Genomic DNA, 24,521 nt, shown 5'->3' with positions numbered 1-24,521 from the left:
TACTCCCTCCGTCCACTAATATAAGACTAATTTGATCGGGCACGAGTTTTAAGAAAGATAGTAGAAATTGAGTGAAAAATGTTAGTGGAAGGTGTATCCTAATTTTATATTTGTATTGAAATGTGAGTGAAATAAAGTTTATGCAATGTAAGGTCCGCTACCAAAAGTAGTAAAAAAATAAATGAGACATTCATTGGTGGACAAATAAAAATTGCAAAATAAGACACTTATTTGTCAACGGAGGAAGTATAAAACTTTCCATGCCTAAATAGTCCAATCAACTACTCCATCCGTCCACGAAAAATAGATCACATTTGTCATTTTTAGGAAGAGACGGAAATGAAAATAAGTGACTAATTTTCAGGGACGGAGGAAGTATTACTAATTAAAATTTTAAACTCAATTGTTTTTTTATGTAATTCGAATAGCCCATATAACAAAATAGCCCGAAGACAAGTCATGCTTAGAGTGTCCACTATGGGGGCGGCGCGCCGGCCGCCCCGTCCCGCCGGATTATAGTGTGGAGGACGTCCGCCCCGAGGCGGACAAATTTTCCGGGGCGGACGAGGCTTCGGCGAGAAATGTGCGAGGACGCGCCGGCCGCCCCCTTCGAATATTTTTTTAAAAAAAATTCGACATTTTTAGAGGGAGAGGGGGATTGGAGAAGGAAGAAGGAAGAAGGAAGGAGCCGTTTCGATTTTTTTTAAAATTAAAATGAAAATTGGTTGTAAAATTTTGGAGCTATTGAAAGTGTCCGCCTATAGTGATGGAAACTTTTTTTTAGGGCGCGGACAAAAAAACTAAGGTTGTAGGCAAAAAAGGGGCGAGGTTATTGTCCGTCTTATAGTGGATACTCTACCCGTTACATCCGTATTAATGCCTTGTAGCGTTCGATATACTCACAATTATGCACAGTATTCCTTCCTAATTTGAAACTAAAAAGGTTAAATCTTGAACAGCCACTCTCTCGCTTTCTACTTCAATTTTCATCAATTACGCAATGGCGACCGAAATCCTCCAAATCGGAGACGTCGACGTCGACGACGACGAACTCACCATCCTTTACTCGACGCCGCCGTCGTTAATCAAGTCCGGCGCAACGAAATCGGACGCAATCTCCGTCGAAACCTACCGCCCCACTTCCAAAATCATAATTGACCTCGACGACGTCGTCGAAGTCCCGGCCTCCTCCTTCACCAAGCGCAATAAGAGCCGCTTCTACAGAGGCGAATCGTCCAACTCCAAGCCCCGCCGCCTCTCCTTCTCCTGCGAAATCTGCGCCTGCGAGAAGCCGATCAGCGACTCGTTCCGCATCCTCGGCTGCGACCACTCCTACTGCACGCAATGCGTCTCCAATTACGTCGCGGCGCGCCTGCAGGAAAGCATCACGTCGATCGGCTGCCCCGTCCCCGGGTGCGCGGGATTCCTGGAGCCGCAGCACTGCCGCACGATTCTGCCGCGGGAGGTCTTCGATCGGTGGGGAGACGCGCTGTGCGAGGCCCTGATTTTGGGGGCGGAGAGGTTTTATTGTCCGTACAAGGAGTGCTCGGCTCTGCTAATTAACGATGGGAGTGAGAATGTAGTGCAATCGGAGTGCCCTGAGTGCCGGCGGTTATTCTGTGCGCCGTGCAAGGCGGCGTGGCACGACGGAATTGAATGCGGTGAGTTTCAGAGGCTGAAGAAGGATGAGAGAAGCAATGAGGATTTGAAGCTTATGAAACTTGCAAAGGATAGTAAGTGGATTCGGTGCCCTAGCTGCCGAATTTATGTCTCCAAGTCTGAAGGTTGCTTATACATGCGATGCAGGTTTGTTCCCCTTTTTTTTTACTCCGATTTAAGAAATTGTTTGAAAAAGTTATGTGAAATGTAATCTCATTTTCCAATACTATTATTATTATTATTATATAATTATGGAATTAGGTCTCCGCTGCTGAATGGTGGATAGTCAATGTCAAAACGTGCCCGAAATGGGCCATACTTTTTTTTTTTTTTTTTTTATTTCAGCTTAGGAAGTCGCGCATGCGTGTTAAGTATGGTATAATTGATAGATTCTCAAGATTGCTATGTTGTAGTGCGGGTTTATACAAGTCTTGAAATCAGTAGTAACAAATACTCCATATAATTGTTATGTAGGTGCTATGGTAGATTGGTGATGTTATGTTTTTGTCGATAGGTGTGGAATGACTTTTTGTTACAACTGTGGAGCTAAGATGGATGTACATCTTCACTACTGCACAAAATGCAAGCACTGAGATTGGTTGATTTGGTTTTGATTAGTAAGTAAGTAGTAAGCCTATTTCTTTTTTATAGGCAATGTGATGTGCATATTTTCATGGGTGGAGGCTTGGGCTCTGTGTTAAAGACATGAGACCATATTTTGCTTTTCAGTAAATTTTCATTATTCTAGTTTAGCTTCCATGGCTAATGATATGGTTGCCATCAATACCATAATCCACATCAAAATATTTCTTTATTTACGAATCTTTTGCTTTTAGCACTTTCGATTTCCTTATTCTGCTATTGAGGTGTTGCTGACTCAAGAACATGTCTAGTGCTATCGACCTTGCCAATTCAAAGAAAGAGAAAGGAGAAAAAATTGTATTTTCATTTTATCTTTATTTTTACTATCCAACTCGTCTTGTAATGAAAATTTAACTACTCAAAATGTCATTACATTTCTATGATGTCTCATAATTCCATTTCCCGCAAACTTCAATGATTGAAATAAACTTGGAACAAAATGAAACAATATTCGTAAAAAATTTAAAGGTTGGGTCAAAATACTAATCACACTCAGGTTGGATAAGTCAACTATATGATATCAAAAATTTATAATCCCCAAAAAGAATCATGACATTACTATAACACAACTATAAATGTGACAGAATGTTACAAAATCTCCATGCACAGGAATGGACTTACTCGATACTTCTCCGAATTAATAACATAACTATAAATGTAATATTGCAGTTGAATATTTCTAAAAATGTATAAATTCCAGGTTTCAAAAATCGATAACTCGAGTACATTCTGCGTTACATAAGATCGTCGAGTTGAGCCTGCAAGTCATGTATTGAAACCATATTAACATTTTGCATGTCTTCAGGAGAATACTCAGCCTTGAGCAAATTTAGCACTTGAGTATGCGCTTCGACAATATTGGTCCTGTAAATTGGAGGCAACAACAACTTTCATAAAGCTTGAAAATGAGGATGACTCGTACACACTCTTGAAATGTGAGGAAGAGTATCTCTACCTGATTGGTTTGAAAAGTATAGAGCGTGTGGTGGGGTTCTGGAGATAAAGCTTCATTTTACCCGCAACTCCTGGCAGCTCTTGTTTAATAGAAGATCCAACCTGTTTTTAAGAGAATCCAGTATGTATGTACCCAACAGAGCACATTGTGTTATAGACCTTTAACAAAATTAAACACGTCGTTGCTTTCAAAGCAGTGAAGTTGCATATATACCTTCTGAACTAGTTCGGATATTTTCTCTGGAGTTGCAAAAGCCTGATCTTTGAGTGGCTTACTAATGGCAGACTCCGGTTTGTGACTGCCCGAGGATAGTGCAACTTTGACTGCAGTGACCTTCAGGGATAAATGATACAGTGTTAGGACTATGTCAGAATTTTGTACAGTGGAATTGTATTGTATACAGAATGGGCCAAAAATGGGAAAATCCATCTATGTAAGAGAGATTATTATGCCTAAAGCAAGTTCTTTTCCAAAACATGCAGAGAATTGAATCCCTGCCATACCATATTATCTAGTATTTCTCTCTCTCTCTCACTCTCCAATGAAAAGATTTCAGAATCAGCACAGCTCTAAGTTACCATCACTATATTTTCAGAAATCAGCCATTTAACTGTTCATGTAAGCTCAAAACAAAATATGACTAAGTTTACTGATTAATAGTATTAGAAACAAAAAGATTCAATATGCAAAAACCTTGGTGACAAAAGACAACATAGGGTCCACAACCAGCTTGGTCACCGACATAATAAACTCCTCACAAGTAGCTTTGAGGTTTTTCTCCAATTCCTGTATGTGAAGCAAAATAAAACTCTATTTAAATGGTGAAAAACTTTTTCGCACAAACTGCCTGATTTCTGTTTCTAATGTATAATGAACAATTCATACTACTAATCGGTATAATTTAGCAGAAATTAAAATGAAATACATGGTGTCAGAATTTTTATTTACCAAATCTAGACAGATGGAACATATGAGAAATCATCTATATCAACTAAAGAGTGGTGGTGAATGAGAGTACAAAATTTTAACAAATTTTAGTTTACCTTCTTGGCATCTATTTGACTTTCCAAAACTCGGGGAGAGAGAGTTCTGGCCAGGGACGTCGACCTTGACCAGTCAAATAGCGAGGCCTGACCCCTAAGAATCCGTCTCAAATGCTCCTAGAAAATGAATTGAAGAAGGTGACCATTCCACCGCAAAGTAAAATATAAACCAATCTTTGCAGTCGCATACTAATCACTGAATAATGTGAACATTGAGATTCCTTCTATCATGTACCATGGCAGATGCCAACATCCTTCAAAGTTCAAATTAAGGTAGTGCATATCTCCTGATTTCAGACAATTTCTGAATTGCCTATTCGGAAAGACTTTTATGATAAAACACTCTAACAATCTTTCCAATTTTATCAAAGTTTTAAGACTAACTTAAACAAATTCTTTTAACATTTGAAAGAGTTATTATTGATCTTTTTAAGCAGATCCAAGTTCAGCAGACCACAGCAGCCACTAGTCTTTTTTTCCATACAGATGTGATTTCTCAATACATGTACCGGGTTGACAAATTAGAACACAGGTGATAAAAACTCATGATTTGAACTTATCATGAAACTACATAAATGTATTTTCAGAGAAGAACTAAATTACAAGTGTTAGAGAAGTATTAATGCAAGACTAATGTGCCTGCAGAATAAGTATAATCAACAGAGAAATCATAAATGGTCAATGTGCAAAAACACAGGCTTTATCCATGTTAAAAGAGTCACATATAGATAAAACAGAGAAAACAAAACAATCTCCAATGCAGATCAGCTTATACCATCTGTTTCTATATGTTATAAAACAACCAGCATCAGTAGGAATCAGTACCAGCAAATGAGAGAAGTCAAGCTCCTTGTGTGTGACTGAGAATTCAATATCAAATGGGGCAATCTGCAAACAGAATACGAGTATAAGATAATAATGAATTAAACTACAATCACCATTCTAGTCACAATCAAACATAAATTACTACCTGCTCTCTAAGTATAAGAAGATACTTTATGAGGAATAATTGCCCATCCATTGTAGATGACCTTTTTGCAATTTGTTTGCTAGCTTTCTGCCAGATCAGATATAGAAACTTAAGTTAAACACATCTATTAATGATGAGTAGAAGTGCCTAAAAGTTCCACACCAAGTAATTTTTCATAGATAAATCTCAATTTAGTCGTGCATGAGATGCTTCTTGTAGAAAATCTTAAAAGTGAGGTCTTCTCCTTGAACCACGCACCTGAATGGATGATGCACAGACTTCTACAGCTTCCTGGTATAAATAAACAGATAAATAAAAAGTGAAAGAAGTGAACAGATAAATAAAAAGTGAAAGAAGTGAGTAGCCAGAAAATTTTATCTCTAACTGTCTGGAAGATAGGCAAGAACTAATACCTGTGCCAAACCAGTAAAAACTGCTGGTTCTAAGCATCTGTATAGTTTGGACAGACAAGATATAGTTTTCTCAAGCGGAGGGTACCAAGTTCTTGAAACATCTGAGCTTTGAGCACTCTGCAGACAAGAGGAACATATTACTAATCTCTGATTCTTTGACAGATGCATGGTATATAAGAAAAGCAAGCTAAATGAGCTAGAAAAAAGGAAAAGGAATGGTTGGCATCCATGTTTGAAATGCTAAACACACTAACCGAGCAAATTAGAGACCAAGAGTCAAATAAAGGTTCGCATTCTCAAAATAATAGAACACACGGTAACCGAACCATGAGAAAGGTTGAGTAGAAGCTAGTGAAGTCAACAAAAGGAATGAGAATAAATAATAACAAGTAATTAAATACTTACAGATGATGTTTCTGACTTTGTCTCGGCTGATTGCTCCAACTTAGCAGGATAATCCAGGTCTTCATCCGTAGGAAGGTAGTTTGCAATCTAAATGGCAAACATACATGTTACTTTGATCGAAGTGGTAATTACTGTAGCAGAATATCTTAAATGTTAAGGTTATTTCTACTTGTATCGGTCAATCTTTCTTTCATCTAGAAAAGGATGGTCATTTTCACTTTAAAATTTAATTTACGTCCTATATTCTGACATAGCTACTTTTAACATTTTACCCACTCCACTTCTTCCTGTTCTTGCATCCCAGTACTAAAGTACTCAAATTAGCAACAAAAACTTTCTATTTAAGACCTTCAACAGTTCAACCAAATGGGTCAAATCTCAAAACTGAAAATCTTAAGCAAGCTTTATTTGTTCTCAATGAGTGCTGCAAAGTGACTTAGCTCACCAGCATGAAATTCCACTGTAGGATGCTTTTGCTTACATAGTACATACATAAGGAAAACTATCCCAATAATTTAATGAATCAAAGCTCGTCAGAAACTAAATGTCTCAACTAGGATATACAGAGATATTAACCACTTATTATACTTCAAACAAAAAAAGTTATGTTCTCTTTGAATTTCTTAAGAAAGAGACATAAGTTGTTTGTGTCCCCTTTAAACTTGATTCACTATACCCTCGTTTTTCTCCATACAATAACAGAATTGTGAACAGAATATAAAAGAATGTATATCCAAAAATATTAGAAAATGAAAGTAAATGTGTAGAACATGATAATAAGATATGGATCATCCAGTCCGATTAATTCTTAGGATGCAGTAGTTACCTCATCATGGATGTGGGTTCTAGCACGAAAAGTCAAACGCTCATGAACATCTGCCAAAATCCTCTCCAGTGTTGGTCGTAATCCTGCTAGCGATTTACCTCGTCTACTTACTTGTTCAGCTAAGACTTCAACTTTGAGTATGTCCACAAGTTCGCAAAGAATATCAAGGTTTGCTTCATGAATGAGTTTTGGACGTAAAGTATCATATAAGTAAGTACACCTGTCAAATAAATATTAGAAAAGAGACAAGTGTAATGACATGCTACTGTGATTGGTGCATCTATGGCCAGCAAAGATCAGATAAGGATTATGTTTATCCACATGGAAGATGGTGAGAATTATGTACAGTAGATGTGGATATTTTACAGTACAGATATATGAAAACTTGTTTTCTGTTTAACTCGCGAATGAATAAAATATATGACTAATTGAAATACATTAAGGTTCAAGGACTTACAGTGGATCTATTAGAGGAGCCAAACTTGAAACATCCTCCGATGATGAAGGGAAGAAATGATCAAAAAGCTGATGCTCAAGTTGACATACCTGCAGTTCCATTTCTCTTCATAATCATTGAGCCATAATATGAAATATCTGACATAATGCGTTATGATGAAAACTATTCCAAGGAACAATCATCACATATAGAACAAGCAACAGATTCCACTGTACAAGCACAAACCAATCAATGATATTTTGCATTTTTTATTTTCAAAGAATGAAAAAACTCAGAAATGTGACTGTTTTGAAATAAAATCTACATTTTCAAAAGAAGTCATTTGGTCGCCATCTTCAGCTTTGATTTGCTGAGAATGTGATTAATCAGCAGCAATGAATCCTAATAAATTTCAGTAGGACAACATGTTTCTTTGACCATAAATGCCACATGCAAACTCAACCACAGATAACCAGCTTTTTTATGCAACATTTCCTTGTGTTCTTTATTATAGTCACAGATAAAGTTGTGAACCCAGTTTGAACTTTGAAAAGGTTCCCAATAAAACAAAATTACTCTGTTCTTATTTTTAGGTATTGTCATCCTATATCAAGCTTCAATAAAACAGTGCACAGCAGAAAACATGTTCCTATATGGCCTGAAACTGTAAAACCTTGAGTCATGGCAGATCGACTAGTAAGTGAGGTCAAATATCATTATCAAGCCCCAAATGTCATAACTTAAAAATTAAATACAAGAAAACAAGGAAGTTTTATGTTCAATCCCACATATTGAAACTACCATCCAACTTCAACAAAGATTTCTAATTACCGCCCAACTTCCACAAGTTCTCTGAAACAAAACAAACCAGTACAAGTTTATAACTAAGTTATGAAACCAACCTGCATGAGGTATGCACAACCAGATCTAGTCAATGATGGCAAAGCTTCTTTTTTTGCAAATTCAGAGATTCGTTGCTGAACAATGCCCCGAACCTGGAGCCACCAAAAAAAATGGAAACAATAAAAATCTTGTATAATAAAGAGGAAGAAGAGTGATATAGAAAAATAATTAACTAGAGTGGATTGATGGCCAGGAACAAGGATCTGATTCCACTCACCAGTAAGAGCCTTTGTTCACAATAAATCTTGTGGCATTCCATGAGCATCTGGACATATTCCTTTCTTGGTTTTCTACTTTCAATTTCCTCCAATACTGGCTTAAGCTGAAATTTTCACTTCTTTTAGCCTTTGAAATTAATACCATCCTAACATTTTTTGCAATTAATACAAGTACAGAAAAGTGTCCAAATGAAAAAAAGGCATGACAGTCTACATTCCTAACCTCATTTGCTGCCGCTTTGAACCGAACATATATTATAGACGCCTCCACACCCTCAGAGACAGATGCTTTGTCACCAGAGCTGCTTTTGATTGCAGCCTGGACCTACAGTGAACAATAAAATTGTAATGGATACATCCATTGTCCACGTTACAGACCTAGAAACACCAAAACCAAAGCAATGCGCTGAAAGTTTACCTGAGCAGAAGTGTTTTTTAGAATAGAGAGTACGTGAGAACGAATCATCCCTAGAGCACGAGACTGTAAAGTTCAGAAAACAGTTGCATATATTAGAGGCTAGAAGTCCACATAAAGCGTAGTGAAGGACAGAACTAGCTATCCCATATAACAGTTTCCCTTGTGCTGCACTAGATGTTAAACATACCTGGAGTTGTCGAAACTTGACTAAGTAAACATTGCACTCGGCATACTGTGGGTTGTTTTCAACATACCTACACATCAACAAAGTATTTTATAATTGAATAAAAAAATGGGGTACCAATAATAAAATTCAACATAGTAGCAGCTCTGTTGAACTCCAGCATTATTTAGTTCAGTCCTATTTTTTCAGAATCTTCATATTTCAGTATTCATATGTCATATGACCACATTATGCATAGAGTGATATTTAACTCAATTGGCAAATCTGACCTGTGTGATATATAATATAGTACCAACAGCAATAAATAAGTTTGCTGAATTAATAATCACTTACGATATGCAGTCGTCAAGTCTTTTGAGCAAAGGGAGGAAATTCTCATGTGCTACATTCATGCTTGGTGCATAGAAACTGGTTGCAACCTGCGTAGAGGTGGCATTGCCAATCCGGAAAAATAAGTCTCTCATGTTCCATGTTTGCAGACTTATGTAAGCAGACATGGCTAAGGTAAAAAATACTCAATGTGATGACTAAAGCAAAGGCAAACTAGGAAGGATATGATCAAATGTATTTTAGCTACTCATAACGATTGGGTGTATAGCTCCACTTTCAGGTGTAACGGGAACTTCTAAAAAAAATTCATCAAGGAAGGGATGAAGGTTTTGGCTCATAATGGATTACCCACAGGAAACTGTTCATGGCAAGGTAACCCCATATTTATTTATCTAAACAAGGATGGTGGTCCATTAGTATATGCCTATATGGATCAATCTCACAAATGATTTCAACCTGAAGTTTAAGATCACAAACTCCGTACTTGGCTTATATCAATCTCTCACCCACTCGTAATGAAACATCACTGTAAACTAAGGCCAAACATATGTCAAACTACATTAACATGAAAGACTCAGGAAAAATAAAATAACCATTGAAATGATGGTAAATAAACAGACAATTCATATTTGTGGCCTATACTGGAGGAGAGCAGGAATTTTTTATTTTCTGTAGAACCCGCAGAGTAAATATGTTGTAGACAGTCTTACAGACAAAAACTGGGTCTGGTAGGTTCACAAATACTCCATCCGTCCCACAAGAATATGCACTATTTCCTTTTTAGTCCGTCCCACAAGAATATGCACTTTCCAATTTTGAAACTTTTTTCCCTCTATTGAGGTGGGACCCATTCTACACTAACAATACTTTAATTACTTTTTCTCTCTACCTCTCACTTACTTTACTAATTTTACATTAAAACCCGTGCCGAACGACGGAGGGAGTAATTCATAAAGTTGGGTTGAGAGTGATGAATGATCAAAACACTAAATATCAAATGGGATGTTAGTCCGCTCAACAGAAAGACCAGTTTCTGATTATACACATGGAAACTTAAACAAGTAATACTCCCTCCGTCCCACCTAAGGAGAGATGAATAAGAAATTGTGTTGAAAAGTAGGAGAGATGAATAAAGTAGAAAAGATAAAGAGAGTAAAATACTTGATGGAATAAAGTAAGAATGATTGAATGTTTTATTTTTTGTCAAATAAGGAAATGACTCAACATAGTTGGGACATCCCAAAAAGGAATACGACTCAACTTAGTTGGGACGGAGGGAGTACCTATTAAATATAATGTGAGATGAAGACTTCAGTGATGCAGGACAGAGAACCATAAGATCTCATGATTCGTGCATGCTTCAAAGATTTGGTAATACTATGGTTAATGGCAGAATTAGGAAAGTTAAATTGATTTAATGTTTTATTATATAGAATTACACTCCCTCTATCTCACTCTAAGTGACACATTTCTTAATATAGAAACATCAATCTCTCTACTTTTTCTCTCTCCTAATTTATTATCCGTCCACTTAACTCACAAAACAATCCTACATAAAATCCTGTGCCGAATTAGAAATGCTCCAATTAGAGTGGGATGGCGGGAGTAACTGATTAAAATTCCAATCACAAGTTTCTAAGTGAACTATAGGTGAGTGAAACAATAGATACTCCCTCCGTCCGCCATTAGGAGTCCCATTTATGGACGGCACGGGTTTTAAGAAATGTTAAGAAAAGTTGGTGAAAAAAAGTTAGTGGAATAGGGGTCCCACTTGCATATATTAGTTTTAAATGAAATGTGAGTGAAATGAGTTAGTGGAAGGTGAAACTCTATTACCATTTATGGTAAAAGTGAACCGGGACTCCTATTCGCGGACGGACTAAAATGGAAAAACGGGACTCCTATTCGCGGACGGAGGGAGTACAAAATTATAAGCTAAGAGAATATTCGTCAGTTCTGCAGCTCTTTCCTTACTTCCATACAATCTCAATTTTAGAAATTTTTTCATTAGGGACAAGTCATCCCCAAAGAAGTAGTAACATTAAGGATTCTAGCTACATCTGCAACATTGTTCTAGATTTTACACAAACAAATAAACTCTAAACTAAACACTGCCCTACACCAGCACTAAGGATTCTTCGTAGTCCTAATAAGACTGCCAATTCATTTCAAGACAGAGTGAGTCAGTGAATAATAGTAAACTAGAATGAAATCCATAATTTACTATGATAGTAAGCACAAACTGCAGGATTTTCCTATCTGGAGTGCAAGAATAAGGATAATGTCAAGGACTGTAACAGTAATAACAGATCATGCTTATTGAACATGTTCATTTTTCCAGGAAAATAAATAGGAGTTTAGAATAGCTGAACATGCATGTCAAAGATCATAAATCGATCCTAATTAAATTCAAACCATACATTTTCCAGCTCATCGAAGTAGTTGAGTTTAGCACGAAGTGATTCAGCAAACTCGATCAGCCTTTGCTTCTCTACTACCTGCAACATGAGTGACAAATAAACATTACAATTTATAATTATACTTCCAAGTTTTAACTAGTCACCAAGCCCATTTCTTTATTTGATTTATCACCCTTTTAATCAATTATTTTACATGGATCAGGTAGCTAGAACTAGCATAGAGCCTGCTGGATAAAATTGATGGATGGAATTCCATAAACCTTAAAATGTTATACCTCCAAATCTTAACTACCCAAAGACACTGTTTCACTAGATCTGAGATAAACAATAATTAGAAAAGTACCAGCCGGTCACATGCATCATGTAGAGTTTTTGTCTTTGTTGCAACAGCTTGATGCTGCAGTTGTAGTTCATTAAATAATTCAAGTGTTTCATCCACCTGTATCAAGTCATCCAAGCAATCATTAGTTGATAACTGAGTTTAAACATTAAGATAGAACTTAAACACACTACGACAATAAGAAAATAGCATATTGCCTGATTGAGTATGGTGTCACATGTCTGTATTCGCTCTGTTAGAGTCCTCACATAATGTTGATATTTCTCTTCTGTCTAAAGAAAGAAATGAGCACATTAATTGCAACAAAAAGAACTTTCAACCAAGGGATTCACAAAAACAGTAGAAAACTAAGGTAACCTCTGATTTCATAGCTGCTTCCAGATCAGCAAACCATTTGTAGAACTGCAAGAAAGAAAATTGAACCAAAAACTAAAGTAATTCATATATAATCTTCAATGACAAAAAAATGATACAAATGTACAAGCCATCCTTAATGTTCATAATAATCTAATTATAAAATAAAATTCCAACATAAGTCCCCAAATTCTTTAGGTCCAACTGGAAAAATGGAGAAGGTGCTGGAACCATCCCACAAAAAATTTCTCATTTTCTTTTCCATTAATCTTGTGATACCTCTAAACACACAAAATGTCAGAGACAAAAAAGAATTAAATCTGAAAATTTTAATATGGTTGTTAGGTTTACCCGTAATATTTTGAACATTTTAAGGCACGAGTTACAAATTTTTGTATCATGTAGATCATGCAATCAGATAGAACTCTAAAATTTTAGTAAAAACAACAAGGACTGTGTGAATTACCTCATTCGTATTGACCAAAACTGCATCAATGACACCTGAATCTTCTGCAGTGTTGTGCTTTGTTTTAATAGTTAGACCATTTTCCAGTCCAGCTACTTTATCTTGTGCCTTGTGATCCCCAATAAAAAAATAAACAGACAATTCCATTCATTCGAAATCTAATAGTGAAATTTAGACAACTACAATCTATTGACGAAAGCCCTACCAAATTTGGAGGAAATGGTCGTTCAGCAACAGCATGGGAAAGTGCAACAATTGCTGCCTGCTGTTGCTCTGTCAATGGAGCATTCTAATGCATTAAGAAAGTACAGCAGAGTTAGCAACAATTGAGAAACTTCGCACTTTATCAGAAATCATATTCTCAAGAGGCCACATATGACCAAGACATACATGTACATCATATCAGATAAAAAGTAACTTGAATCAGATCCTTACGTAGTGTTCAAAGGATAACTGCACTAAATTAGGTCAATTACATCAACTCGAATCGAAAAACTCACAAATAACTCAATTTGATTATGACTTCCAGACAAGCAATTTTAATTCTGAAGCAGCATCTGATCTATCAACACACAACAGCTTTAAAATTGACCAATTAAATAGTAGGAGTACTAAGCATAAGAGATCAGAAATCGATGTGAAGAGAGGGAAAAGGCAGCAACCTGTTCCCAGGTGGAGGCGAAGTTGTAGCCTTTGGAGATTGCACCGGATTTAGCGAGACCAGCCATCCCCGCGCCCACCGGCGGGGCTGCAGCCATTTTCAATGTTCAAGCGGAAATCTCGTACCCGATTACCAACTACAGGACCATGAAATGCGTAGTAGAATGAGATTGGGCAGGATTTCGCGATGTGGAACAATATGATGCATGGAAATGAGATTTGTAGAATACAAACCGAAGACGAACTGAATAAAAGCCGAAGACGAACTGAAATAGAATAAAAGCCGAGATTAATAGAATAAAAGCCGAGGACGAGCTGAAACAGAATAAAAGCCGAAGACGAGCTGAAAGCCGAAGACGAGCTGAAATAACAAGTAAAGGCCGAAGACGAGCTGTCATGACATGTGTGCACTCGAGGGAAGCGGAGAGAAGATTGACACGTGGCATGAAGATTAGTTAGGAATGAGTTAGTTATAACTGCCAATTCAAGTTAGTTAGCTAGCTCATAGCTTTATAATCTGTAACTTCTCCAATTTGTAGGTCATCATCGAAATTAATGCAAAACACTACTTCTTCTTCATCCTACTCTCCTTCTCGAGGTTCTGATACCACTTGGCTAGAAACTCTGGGTGACATTCAGTGGAATTTCAAAAACTTAACCATGGAATTCACATTGAATGGAAGAAGACATGGGCTGAGAGGGGGGCATAATGAACAACGGGTACAAGCTGCTTCAGAAAAAGCTATGAACAAAATTCTGAGTCAGAGTGATGGAGTCCAGTTATGCTGCATACAGATGAATAATGAAGGCCATTCTGAGCTGTTTGCTGTGCAAAGTAATGAAGTACAACAGCAAAACCCTAAAGCTATTCAATCATTCTTAGATGAGCATCACTCTGTTTTTGCAGAACCAACCACACTGCCTCCTATGAGATCTCATAACCATAAGATATCCTTAGTCCCTGATGCGTCCCCAGTAAACTCCAGACCATATAGACACTCGGCCATCCAGAAGAATATTATTGAAAAGCAAGTAGCTGACCTATTGAAGCAAGGTTTCATTCAACATAGCTCCAGTCCCTTCTCCTCCCCAGTAGTGCTGGTAAAGAAAAAAGATGGCACATGGAGAATGTGTGTGGACTACAGGAGGCTCAACAAGCTCACTATTAAAGATAAGTACCCCATTCCTCTCATTGATGAATTATTAGAAGAACTTAGAGGAGCTACAATATTCTCAAAAATCGATTTAAGAGCTGGGTATCACCAGATTAGAATGGAGACTCAAGACATCCCTAAAACTGCCTTTAAGACACATGATGGACACTATGAATTTGCTGTCATGCCTTTTGGTCTCACAAATGCCCCAGCTACTTTTCAGAGCTTGATGAATGACATATTTAGACCATTTTTGAGGCAATTTGTGCTGGTCTTCTTCGATGATATCTTAGTCTATAGCAGAGACTTGGATTCTCATCTGCAACAGCTTCAGTTAGTCTTCCAAAAGTTGCATGAGAACTCCTTATTTGCTAAAGCTAGCAAATGTGAGTTTGCCAAACCCCAGATAGAATATTTGGGGCATATAATTTCTAAAGAAGGAGTCTCTACTGATCCAAAAAAGGTCCAAGCTATGCAAGAATGGCCTACTCCTACAGATGTCTCTAAATTAAGGGGTTTCCTTGGTTTAACTGGATATTACAGGAAGTTTGTGAGGAATTATGGCATCATATGTAAACCCTTGACGGATCTCCTACGCAAAGATGCATTTCACTGGGATGCAACTGCTGATAAGGCTTTTCTAGCATTAAAACAAGCCATGGTCTCTCCACCAGTGTTGGCCCTCCCTGATTTCTCTAAACCATTTGTGATAGAAACTGATGCTTGTAGCTACGGTATTGGTGCAGTACTCATGCAAGATAAACATCCCATTGCTTTCATAAGCAAGGCACTCTCACCAAGAAATAGAGGCCTCTCTGTCTATGATAAAGAACTCTTAGCTATTGTGTTTGCTGTGACTTACTGGAGTCACTACCTGAGTCTAATGCCTTTTGAAGTTAGAACGGATCATAAGACATTGAGCCATCTGATGCGGCAGAAGCTAACTACCCCGGGTCAGCTCAATTGGCTCTCTAAACTCATGGCTTTTGATTTTGAAATCACCTACAAGAAAGGTGCAGAAAATGTGGTGGCTGATGCATTATCTAGGGTGCATTCCTCTGAAATTTTGTGTATGGCTATCACTACAGTGGATACTGATATCTACCCTATGATCAAAACCTTATGGGAAACTGATCCAGCTTTACAACTCCTCATTAAAGAAATGCAGCTAAATCCTACATCAGCTTCAAAATACTCTTGGGTAGGAGGCCAACTACGAAGGAAAGGGCGTTTGGTGGTAGGCAATGATGAGGTTCTCCGCTTAAAAATCATCAACCTATTCCATAACTCAAGCAGTGGCGGACACTCTGGAGTCCTTGCTACATATAAAAGACTATCTTCTCTGTTCTATTGGTCTAATATGGAGAAACAAATCAGAAATTTCATCCGGGAGTGTGATATATGCCAACGTTTCAAGTATGATAACAGTGCTTCTCCAGGGTTGCTACAACCACTACCCATTCCTGAAGCAGCATGGTCACAAGTCAGCCTCGACTTCATTGAAGGCCTCCCTCTATCTCAAGGGAAATCAACTATACTTGTAGTGGTAGATCGGCTAACCAAATATGCTCATTTTATGCCACTCACTCACCCATATTCAGCTCTATCCGTAGCTCAAGCCTTCCTTGATCAGGTGTTCAAGCTCCATGGTCTTCCCACCATTCTCATCAGTGATAGAGATAAAGTTTTCCTCAGCCAATTCTGGTCTGATTTCTTTAAATTGCAGGGTGTGGAACTCCATATGTCTACAGCCTACCACCCTCAATCCGACGGCCAAACCGAAGTAGTAAATCGATGTCTTGAAACTTATTTGAGATGTATGTGTGGAGATCAACCGACACACTGGAGTAAATGGTTAAGTCTAGCCGAGTTCTGGTACAACACCTCCTTCCACTCAGCTATTGAGAGCACTCCCTTTGAAGCTTTATACGGATATCCACCTCCACTCCACATTCCCTATTTCAGGGGTGATTCAACGGTACATGATGTGAATGAGAGCCTTTTAGCCAGAGAAGCTATGATGGAGGTGCTTAAATTTCACTTGACCCGAGCCCAACGTCGCATGAAACAGCAGCACGATAAACACAGATCAGACCGACGTTTTGCTATTGGAGATTGGGTATATTTGAAGCTCCAACCCTATCGTCAAAACACCTTGCGCGATAGACAATTCCATAAACTTAGTCCTCGCTTCTTTGGACCCTTCAAGATCGTCGACAAGTTTGGTGAAGTGGCTTATAAACTAGCTTTACCGGCTGATGCAAAGATTCACCCTGTTTTTCATGTATCTCAATTAAAGAAGAAAGCAGGTCCTTTATCTCAACTCCACGGCACGCTCCCAGCCGTGGGTAACTCCACCTTTCTCGAACCAGTACAAATCCTTGAGCGACGCCTGGTTAAACGGGGTAACAAACCAGCAACGCAAGTCCTAATCCATTGGGCCAACTCTTTCCCGGAGGATGCTACATGGGAATTTCTTCATGATATCCAAGAACGCTTTCCGCATTTTCAACCTTGAGGACAAGGTTAATTGAAGGGGGGGAGATTTGATGCATGGAAATGAGATTTGTAGAATACAAACCGAAGACGAACTGAATAAAAGCCGAAGACGAACTGAAATAGAATAAAAGCCGAGATTAATAGAATAAAAGCCGAGGACGAGCTGAAACAGAATAAAAGCCGAAGACGAGCTGAAAGCCGAAGACGAGCTGAAATAACAAGTAAAGGCCGAAGACGAGCTGTCATGACATGTGTGCACTCGAGGGAAGCGGAGAGAAGATTGACACGTGGCATGAAGATTAGTTAGGAATGAGTTAGTTATAACTGCCAATTCAAGTTAGTTAGCTAGCTCATAGCTTTATAATCTGTAACTTCTCCAATTTGTAGGTCATCATCGAAATTAATGCAAAACACTACTTCTTCTTCATCCTACTCTCCTTCTCGAGGTTCTGTACAAGTAGGTGCAATTCCGGTCACTATTCCGATCATCGGTGACCCCAATTCCGCACCAAGTGGTATCAGTTGTCAAGTTCGATCACCAGCGATGGTCGAAACACGTTCTGGCGACATGCGTCGCTGGGAAGAGATGCTGACGGCCGCTTTGGCCGAATTCTCGACAAAAATCTCGGAATCCGATCGTCGACGTGGAGAACTCGACGCAATTCGAGACAATGCTGATCAGACGCGCGATACGTCGATGAAGGAACTACGCGAAGCAATCCTTGCTCTGCAACTTCAACATACTGAGATTATCAATCGATTCGTGCCAAATTCTAATGCATCTACTGGAAATCAATTTGGAGGTGGCATTCCTCATACTCAATTCGCCGGGAATGGCCTCCAACGTCAACCGTATTTTGCTACTCGCCAATCTAAGGTCGGCTTTCCAATTTTCTCTGGTGAGGACCTAGCCGGCTGGATTCTCAGATGTGATCATTTTTTTACGGTGGATCTAACCCCCGAGGAAACCAAAGTGCGATTAGCTGTGATTAATTTTGAAGGACGCGCATTGCAATGGTTTCAAAATTGGTCTAAGTACCAGGAACGAGCAATGGCTACACCTTGGCCACTATTCCTTCAAGCACTCGAAGGAAGATTTGGAGATCAGCTTCTCGGTGATCCAATGACAGAGTTACTCACCTTAAAACAAACAGGTTCCTTCTCTGACTATCATGACCATTTTGAACTACTCTTAGGCCGTGTCTCTATATCAGAATCCTATGCTGTTAGTCATTTTATCAACGGCTTGAAACCTTATGTGCAAAAAGCTGTACGCATGTTTATGCCGCAAACTCTTGTGCATGCCTATGCTTTAGCTCGCTTACAAGATATGTCTACACCTGTTAAAGAAGGAACAACTCAACCTAGTAGACGATTTAACACATATGAGGCTAAACCTGCACATACACATACCTCTGCTCCATTACTTCCCTACTCCTATCACACCTGTTTTAAATCTAGACGACTTCTTACTGAAGAGGAAATGGCTGACTTGAGAGCTAAGGGTTTATGTTATGGATGTAAGGAAAAATTTGAAAGGGGACACAGATGTGCAAGGAAACAAATCTACTTACTTGAGATAGATGATGAGTTGCAGGCTGTTAATGATGAATCTAAGTTCATTCCTGAAGAATTAGGTGAAGATGATAATCCATTAATCTCTATTCATGCTATACACGGCTCTGCTACTAGAGGCTTTCGTACCATGAGAGTCACTGGTCGAATTGGGAAGAAAGATCTGCACATCTTGATAGATTCGGGTAGTACTCATAACTTCCTTGATTTGCAAACAGCTAAGAAACTAGGATTGACACTCACTGGGGTGAATCCTGTATCAGTGGATGTAGCGGATGGTAATAGATTAGAATGTAAATGGCTGTGTAAAGGCTTAAAGTGGTCACTGAGGGGTACTACCTTTGTTACTGATGTACTTCTCTTACCATTGGGAAGTTGTGATATGGTTTTGGGAATCCAATGGCTAGAAACTCTGGGTGACATTCAGTGGAATTTCAAAAACTTAACCATGGAATTCACATTGAATGGAAGAAGACATGGGCTGAGAGGGGGGCATAATGAACAACGGGTACAAGCTGCTTCAGAAAAAGCTATGAACAAAATTCTGAGTCAGAGTGATGGAGTCCAGTTATGCTGCATACAGATGAATAATGAAGGCCATTCTGAGCTGTTTGCTGTGCAAAGTAATGAAGTACAACAGCAAAACCCTAAAGCTATTCAATCATTCTTAGATGAGCATCACTCTGTTTTTGCAGAACCAACCACACTGCCTCCTATGAGATCTCATAACCATAAGATATCCTTAGTCCCTGATGCGTCCCCAGTAAACTCCAGACCATATAGACACTCGGCCATCCAGAAGAATATTATTGAAAAGCAAGTAGCTGACCTATTGAAGCAAGGTTTCATTCAACATAGCTCCAGTCCCTTCTCCTCCCCAGTAGTGCTGGTAAAGAAAAAAGATGGCACATGGAGAATGTGTGTGGACTACAGGAGGCTCAACAAGCTCACTATTAAAGATAAGTACCCCATTCCTCTCATTGATGAATTATTAGAAGAACTTAGAGGAGCTACAATATTCTCAAAAATCGATTTAAGAGCTGGGTATCACCAGATTAGAATGGAGACTCAAGACATCCCTAAAACTGCCTTTAAGACACATGATGGACACTATGAATTTGCTGTCATGCCTTTTGGTCTCACAAATGCCCCAGCTACTTTTCAGAGCTTGATGAATGACATATTTAGACCATTTTTGAGGCAATTTGTGCTGGTCTTCTTCGATGATATCTTAGTCTATAGCAGAGACTTGGATTCTCATCTGCAACAGCTTCAGTTAGTCTTCCAAAAGTTGCATGAGAACTCCTTATTTGCTAAAGCTAGCAAATGTGAGTTTGCCAAACCCCAGATAGAATATTTGGGGCATATAATTTCTAAAGAAGGAGTCTCTACTGATCCAAAAAAGGTCCAAGCTATGCAAGAATGGCCTACTCCTACAGATGTCTCTAAATTAAGGGGTTTCCTTGGTTTAACTGGATATTACAGGAAGTTTGTGAGGAATTATGGCATCATATGTAAACCCTTGACGGATCTCCTACGCAAAGATGCATTTCACTGGGATGCAACTGCTGATAAGGCTTTTCTAGCATTAAAACAAGCCATGGTCTCTCCACCAGTGTTGGCCCTCCCTGATTTCTCTAAACCATTTGTGATAGAAACTGATGCTTGTAGCTACGGTATTGGTGCAGTACTCATGCAAGATAAACATCCCATTGCTTTCATAAGCAAGGCACTCTCACCAAGAAATAGAGGCCTCTCTGTCTATGATAAAGAACTCTTAGCTATTGTGTTTGCTGTGACTTACTGGAGTCACTACCTGAGTCTAATGCCTTTTGAAGTTAGAACGGATCATAAGACATTGAGCCATCTGATGCGGCAGAAGCTAACTACCCCGGGTCAGCTCAATTGGCTCTCTAAACTCATGGCTTTTGATTTTGAAATCACCTACAAGAAAGGTGCAGAAAATGTGGTGGCTGATGCATTATCTAGGGTGCATTCCTCTGAAATTTTGTGTATGGCTATCACTACAGTGGATACTGATATCTACCCTATGATCAAAACCTTATGGGAAACTGATCCAGCTTTACAACTCCTCATTAAAGAAATGCAGCTAAATCCTACATCAGCTTCAAAATACTCTTGGGTAGGAGGCCAACTACGAAGGAAAGGGCGTTTGGTGGTAGGCAATGATGAGGTTCTCCGCTTAAAAATCATCAACCTATTCCATAACTCAAGCAGTGGCGGACACTCTGGAGTCCTTGCTACATATAAAAGACTATCTTCTCTGTTCTATTGGTCTAATATGGAGAAACAAATCAGAAATTTCATCCGGGAGTGTGATATATGCCAACGTTTCAAGTATGATAACAGTGCTTCTCCAGGGTTGCTACAACCACTACCCATTCCTGAAGCAGCATGGTCACAAGTCAGCCTCGACTTCATTGAAGGCCTCCCTCTATCTCAAGGGAAATCAACTATACTTGTAGTGGTAGATCGGCTAACCAAATATGCTCATTTTATGCCACTCACTCACCCATATTCAGCTCTATCCGTAGCTCAAGCCTTCCTTGATCAGGTGTTCAAGCTCCATGGTCTTCCCACCATTCTCATCAGTGATAGAGATAAAGTTTTCCTCAGCCAATTCTGGTCTGATTTCTTTAAATTGCAGGGTGTGGAACTCCATATGTCTACAGCCTACCACCCTCAATCCGACGGCCAAACCGAAGTAGTAAATCGATGTCTTGAAACTTATTTGAGATGTATGTGTGGAGATCAACCGACACACTGGAGTAAATGGTTAAGTCTAGCCGAGTTCTGGTACAACACCTCCTTCCACTCAGCTATTGAGAGCACTCCCTTTGAAGCTTTATACGGATATCCACCTCCACTCCACATTCCCTATTTCAGGGGTGATTCAACGGTACATGATGTGAATGAGAGCCTTTTAGCCAGAGAAGCTATGATGGAGGTGCTTAAATTTCACTTGACCCGAGCCCAACGTCGCATGAAACAGCAGCACGATAAACACAGATCAGACCGACGTTTTGCTATTGGAGATTGGGTATATTTGAAGCTCCAACCCTATCGTCAAAACACCTTGCGCGATAGACAATTCCATAAACTTAGTCCTCGCTTCTTTGGACCCTTCAAGATCGTCGACAAGTTTGGTGAAGTGGCTTATAAACTAGCTTTACCGGCTGATGCAAAGATTCACCCTGTTTTTCATGTATCTCAATTAAAGAAGAAAGCAGGTCCTTTATCTCAACTCCACGGCACGCTCCCAGCCGTGGGTAACTCCACCTTTCTCGAACCAGTACAAATCCTTGAGCGACGCCTGGTTAAACGGGGTAACAAACCAGCAACGCAAGTCCTAATCCATTGGGCCAACTCTTTCCCGGAGGATGCTACATGGGAATTTCTTCATGATATCCAAGAACGCTTTCCGCATTTTCAACCTTGAGGACAAGGTTAATTGAAGGGGGGGAGATTTGATGCATGGAAATGAGATTTGTAGAATACAAACCGAAGACGAACTGAATAAAAGCCGAAGACGAACTGAAATAGAATAAAAGCCGAGATTAATAGAATAAAAGCCGAGGACGAGCTGAAACAGAATAAAAGCCGAAGACGAGCTGAAAGCCGAAGACGAGCTGAAATAACAAGTAAAGGCCGAAGACGAGCTGTCATGACATGTGTGCACTCGAGGGAAGCGGAGAGAAGATTGACACGTGGCATGAAGATTAGTTAGGAATGAGTTAGTTATAACTGCCAATTCAAGTTAGTTAGCTAGCTCATAGCTTTATAATCTGTAACTTCTCCAATTTGTAGGTCATCATCGAAATTAATGCAAAACACTACTTCTTCTTCATCCTACTCTCCTTCTCGAGGTTCTGTACAAGTAGGTGCAATTCCGGTCACTATTCCGATCATCGGTGACCCCAATTCCGCACCACAATATTGATCCAAATATGATCAAATTACGAGGGTTTACAGATGCGGGGAAGAACAACGAACAGCAGAGTAAGCTGATGATGAATTCGACTACGAAACCGAAATGTGCGTAGACGACGATGGTGAAGTGTTGTAGATCGGGTGAAGCTCAGGGATATGGAACAATTTAACCGAAAACATTTTTCTTCAAAATTAAATTGTCTTGTCAGAAAAAACTAAATAAAGGTTTTTTTTTCCTTCAAATGAAATTTTCTTTAAATTGAAATTGATTTATTTAAGTTTTTTTCAAAATTAAATTTTCAATAATTGAAATTGACTTATTCATTGTAAGTGCTAAGAGCATCCACAATGGATGCCCGATCTCACGCCCGATCGCCCGATATCGGGCTCGGGCGTCGTCGGGCATCCATTGCAGACATCGGGCATCTTCGGGCGCGACCGAAAGATCGGTCTCGCCCGATCCATCGGGAGTGAGATCGGGCATCCATTGCAGCCCAGAGCCCGAGCTCGACCGGGCGATTTTTCATTTTTTTATTTTAATTCTTTAAACCCTAATTAAACCACTATAAATACTCAACTTTCTCTTCACTTGACACACTAATACTCTCTACTTCTCTCACTTTTTCTTCTCTTTTGTCATTTTCACACTTTCAAGAATGGATCCGAGTCAATTCCCAAACCCCCATGGTGTCGACGATGATATGCCGATGTTTGGCAGCGGCGACGGCAGCGGCGTCCGGTAGCCCGGTCACGAAGACTACCAGGTTGAGATGCTTGGATCTGTAAGGTCCACTTTTGTTTCGGACTCTGAGTTCGATCAGTTCTTCGACTACGACGCGTATCGGGTTGAGGACATGGAGCCTAGTTGTGGGAACCTCCTGCCCCTGAGCCGCCGAGGAGGAAGAAGAAGATGGCGCGGAAGGAAAAGGCACCGTCCGTCCCAGTCTCAGTCCCATCCAACGAGCCCAACGAAGAGTACGCAACAGGGCGTACTGACTACGAGTTGGAGGAGTACGTAAAGGTGGCTCAATGTTCGGTCGATATATCGGAGGATTCGGTATGCTCCAACAACCAGACTTCGGCCAGGATGTGGGATCGCATTGAGACCAGATACAACGAGGTGAAACCGGGTTAGGCGTACAAGCGGACCAAGGTTTAGCTTCACAAGCGTTGGGATAAGATCAAGCTCCACGTCAACAACTTCTCCTATATCTACAACAGGAACAAGGACGCAAGGGGCAGCAGTGAGAGCATGGAGGATGTCCTCAAGAAGTCGATGTCCGAGTATCATTCGCAGTTCGGGCAGTTCAAGTTGTACAACGTTTGGCTGATCTTGAAGGACAAGGCGAAGTTCAACGAAGGGATACTGGTTGGATCCTCCTTAGCTGCGAAGCGGACGAAGACCACCGCCGCTGGCGGTTACACGAGCAGCAGCCCATCTCCTGTGGATCTGAACGCTGAGCCGGAAGGGAGTTCCGGCACGCCTACGTCTACTTTTAGACGTCCCATTGGCACCAAGGCTGCCAAAGCCCAAGCCAAAGGGAAGGCAAAGGCGGCCGCGTCTGGATCGGCTCCCCCGCAGGCTGCGCCTCTTCTGTCTACTTAGCTCGTGGCCTCAACGATCGAGGAGTTCGGTGGTTTTCGAGAGGTGGTTGAGTATAGGTTTATACTTGACGCACAAAACAGCCTTCACACCGAAT

The 24,521-nt window shown here is 39.7% G+C and overlaps 2 protein-coding genes across 4 annotated transcripts; one reads left to right on the top strand and one right to left on the bottom strand.

Annotated features, from left to right (window-relative positions):
• The first annotated feature begins 923 nt into the window (after positions 1-923).
• On the top strand, positions 924-2,473 carry LOC121781150 (E3 ubiquitin-protein ligase RNF144A-like). Of its 2 annotated transcripts, none has more exons than XM_042178853.1 (2): positions 924-1,806; positions 2,174-2,473. In XM_042178853.1, exons 1-2 carry the CDS (start codon positions 1,001-1,003, stop codon positions 2,250-2,252), a joined length of 885 nt encoding a protein of 294 aa, XP_042034787.1. In that variant the 5' UTR covers positions 924-1,000; the 3' UTR covers positions 2,253-2,473. The 2 variants fall into 2 exon arrangements, with proteins under 2 accessions (XP_042034787.1, XP_042034788.1); XM_042178854.1 differs by having other exon boundaries at positions 2,134-2,202.
• A 355-nt stretch (positions 2,474-2,828) lies between these two features.
• LOC121782260 (conserved oligomeric Golgi complex subunit 3-like) lies at positions 2,829-23,003 on the bottom strand. Of its 2 annotated transcripts, none has more exons than XM_042180018.1 (26): positions 22,829-23,003; positions 13,645-13,843; positions 13,188-13,271; positions 12,983-13,090; positions 12,520-12,564; positions 12,360-12,434; positions 12,166-12,261; positions 11,823-11,900; positions 9,406-9,491; positions 9,076-9,142; positions 8,889-8,951; positions 8,694-8,795; positions 8,470-8,574; positions 8,252-8,344; positions 7,371-7,459; positions 6,914-7,133; positions 6,088-6,174; positions 5,683-5,799; positions 5,528-5,560; positions 5,270-5,356; positions 5,125-5,187; positions 4,300-4,416; positions 3,950-4,042; positions 3,470-3,589; positions 3,257-3,357; positions 2,829-3,165 (listed from the first exon to the last, which is right to left on the bottom strand). In XM_042180018.1, exons 2-26 carry the CDS (start codon positions 13,738-13,740, stop codon positions 3,036-3,038), a joined length of 2,355 nt encoding a protein of 784 aa, XP_042035952.1. In that variant the 5' UTR covers positions 13,741-13,843; positions 22,829-23,003; the 3' UTR covers positions 2,829-3,035. The 2 variants fall into 2 exon arrangements, with proteins under 2 accessions (XP_042035952.1, XP_042035953.1); XM_042180019.1 differs by having other exon boundaries at positions 13,645-13,779; positions 22,862-22,997.
• Between the last annotated feature and the right edge of the window lie 1,518 nt (positions 23,004-24,521).

Source organism: Salvia splendens, chromosome 20, assembly GCF_004379255.2.
Source record: "Salvia splendens isolate huo1 chromosome 20, SspV2, whole genome shotgun sequence".
Taxonomy (NCBI): domain Eukaryota; kingdom Viridiplantae; phylum Streptophyta; class Magnoliopsida; order Lamiales; family Lamiaceae; genus Salvia; species Salvia splendens.
Note: the sequence above shows the minus strand (reverse complement) of the source record. Positions and strands in the feature narration are given on the sequence as shown.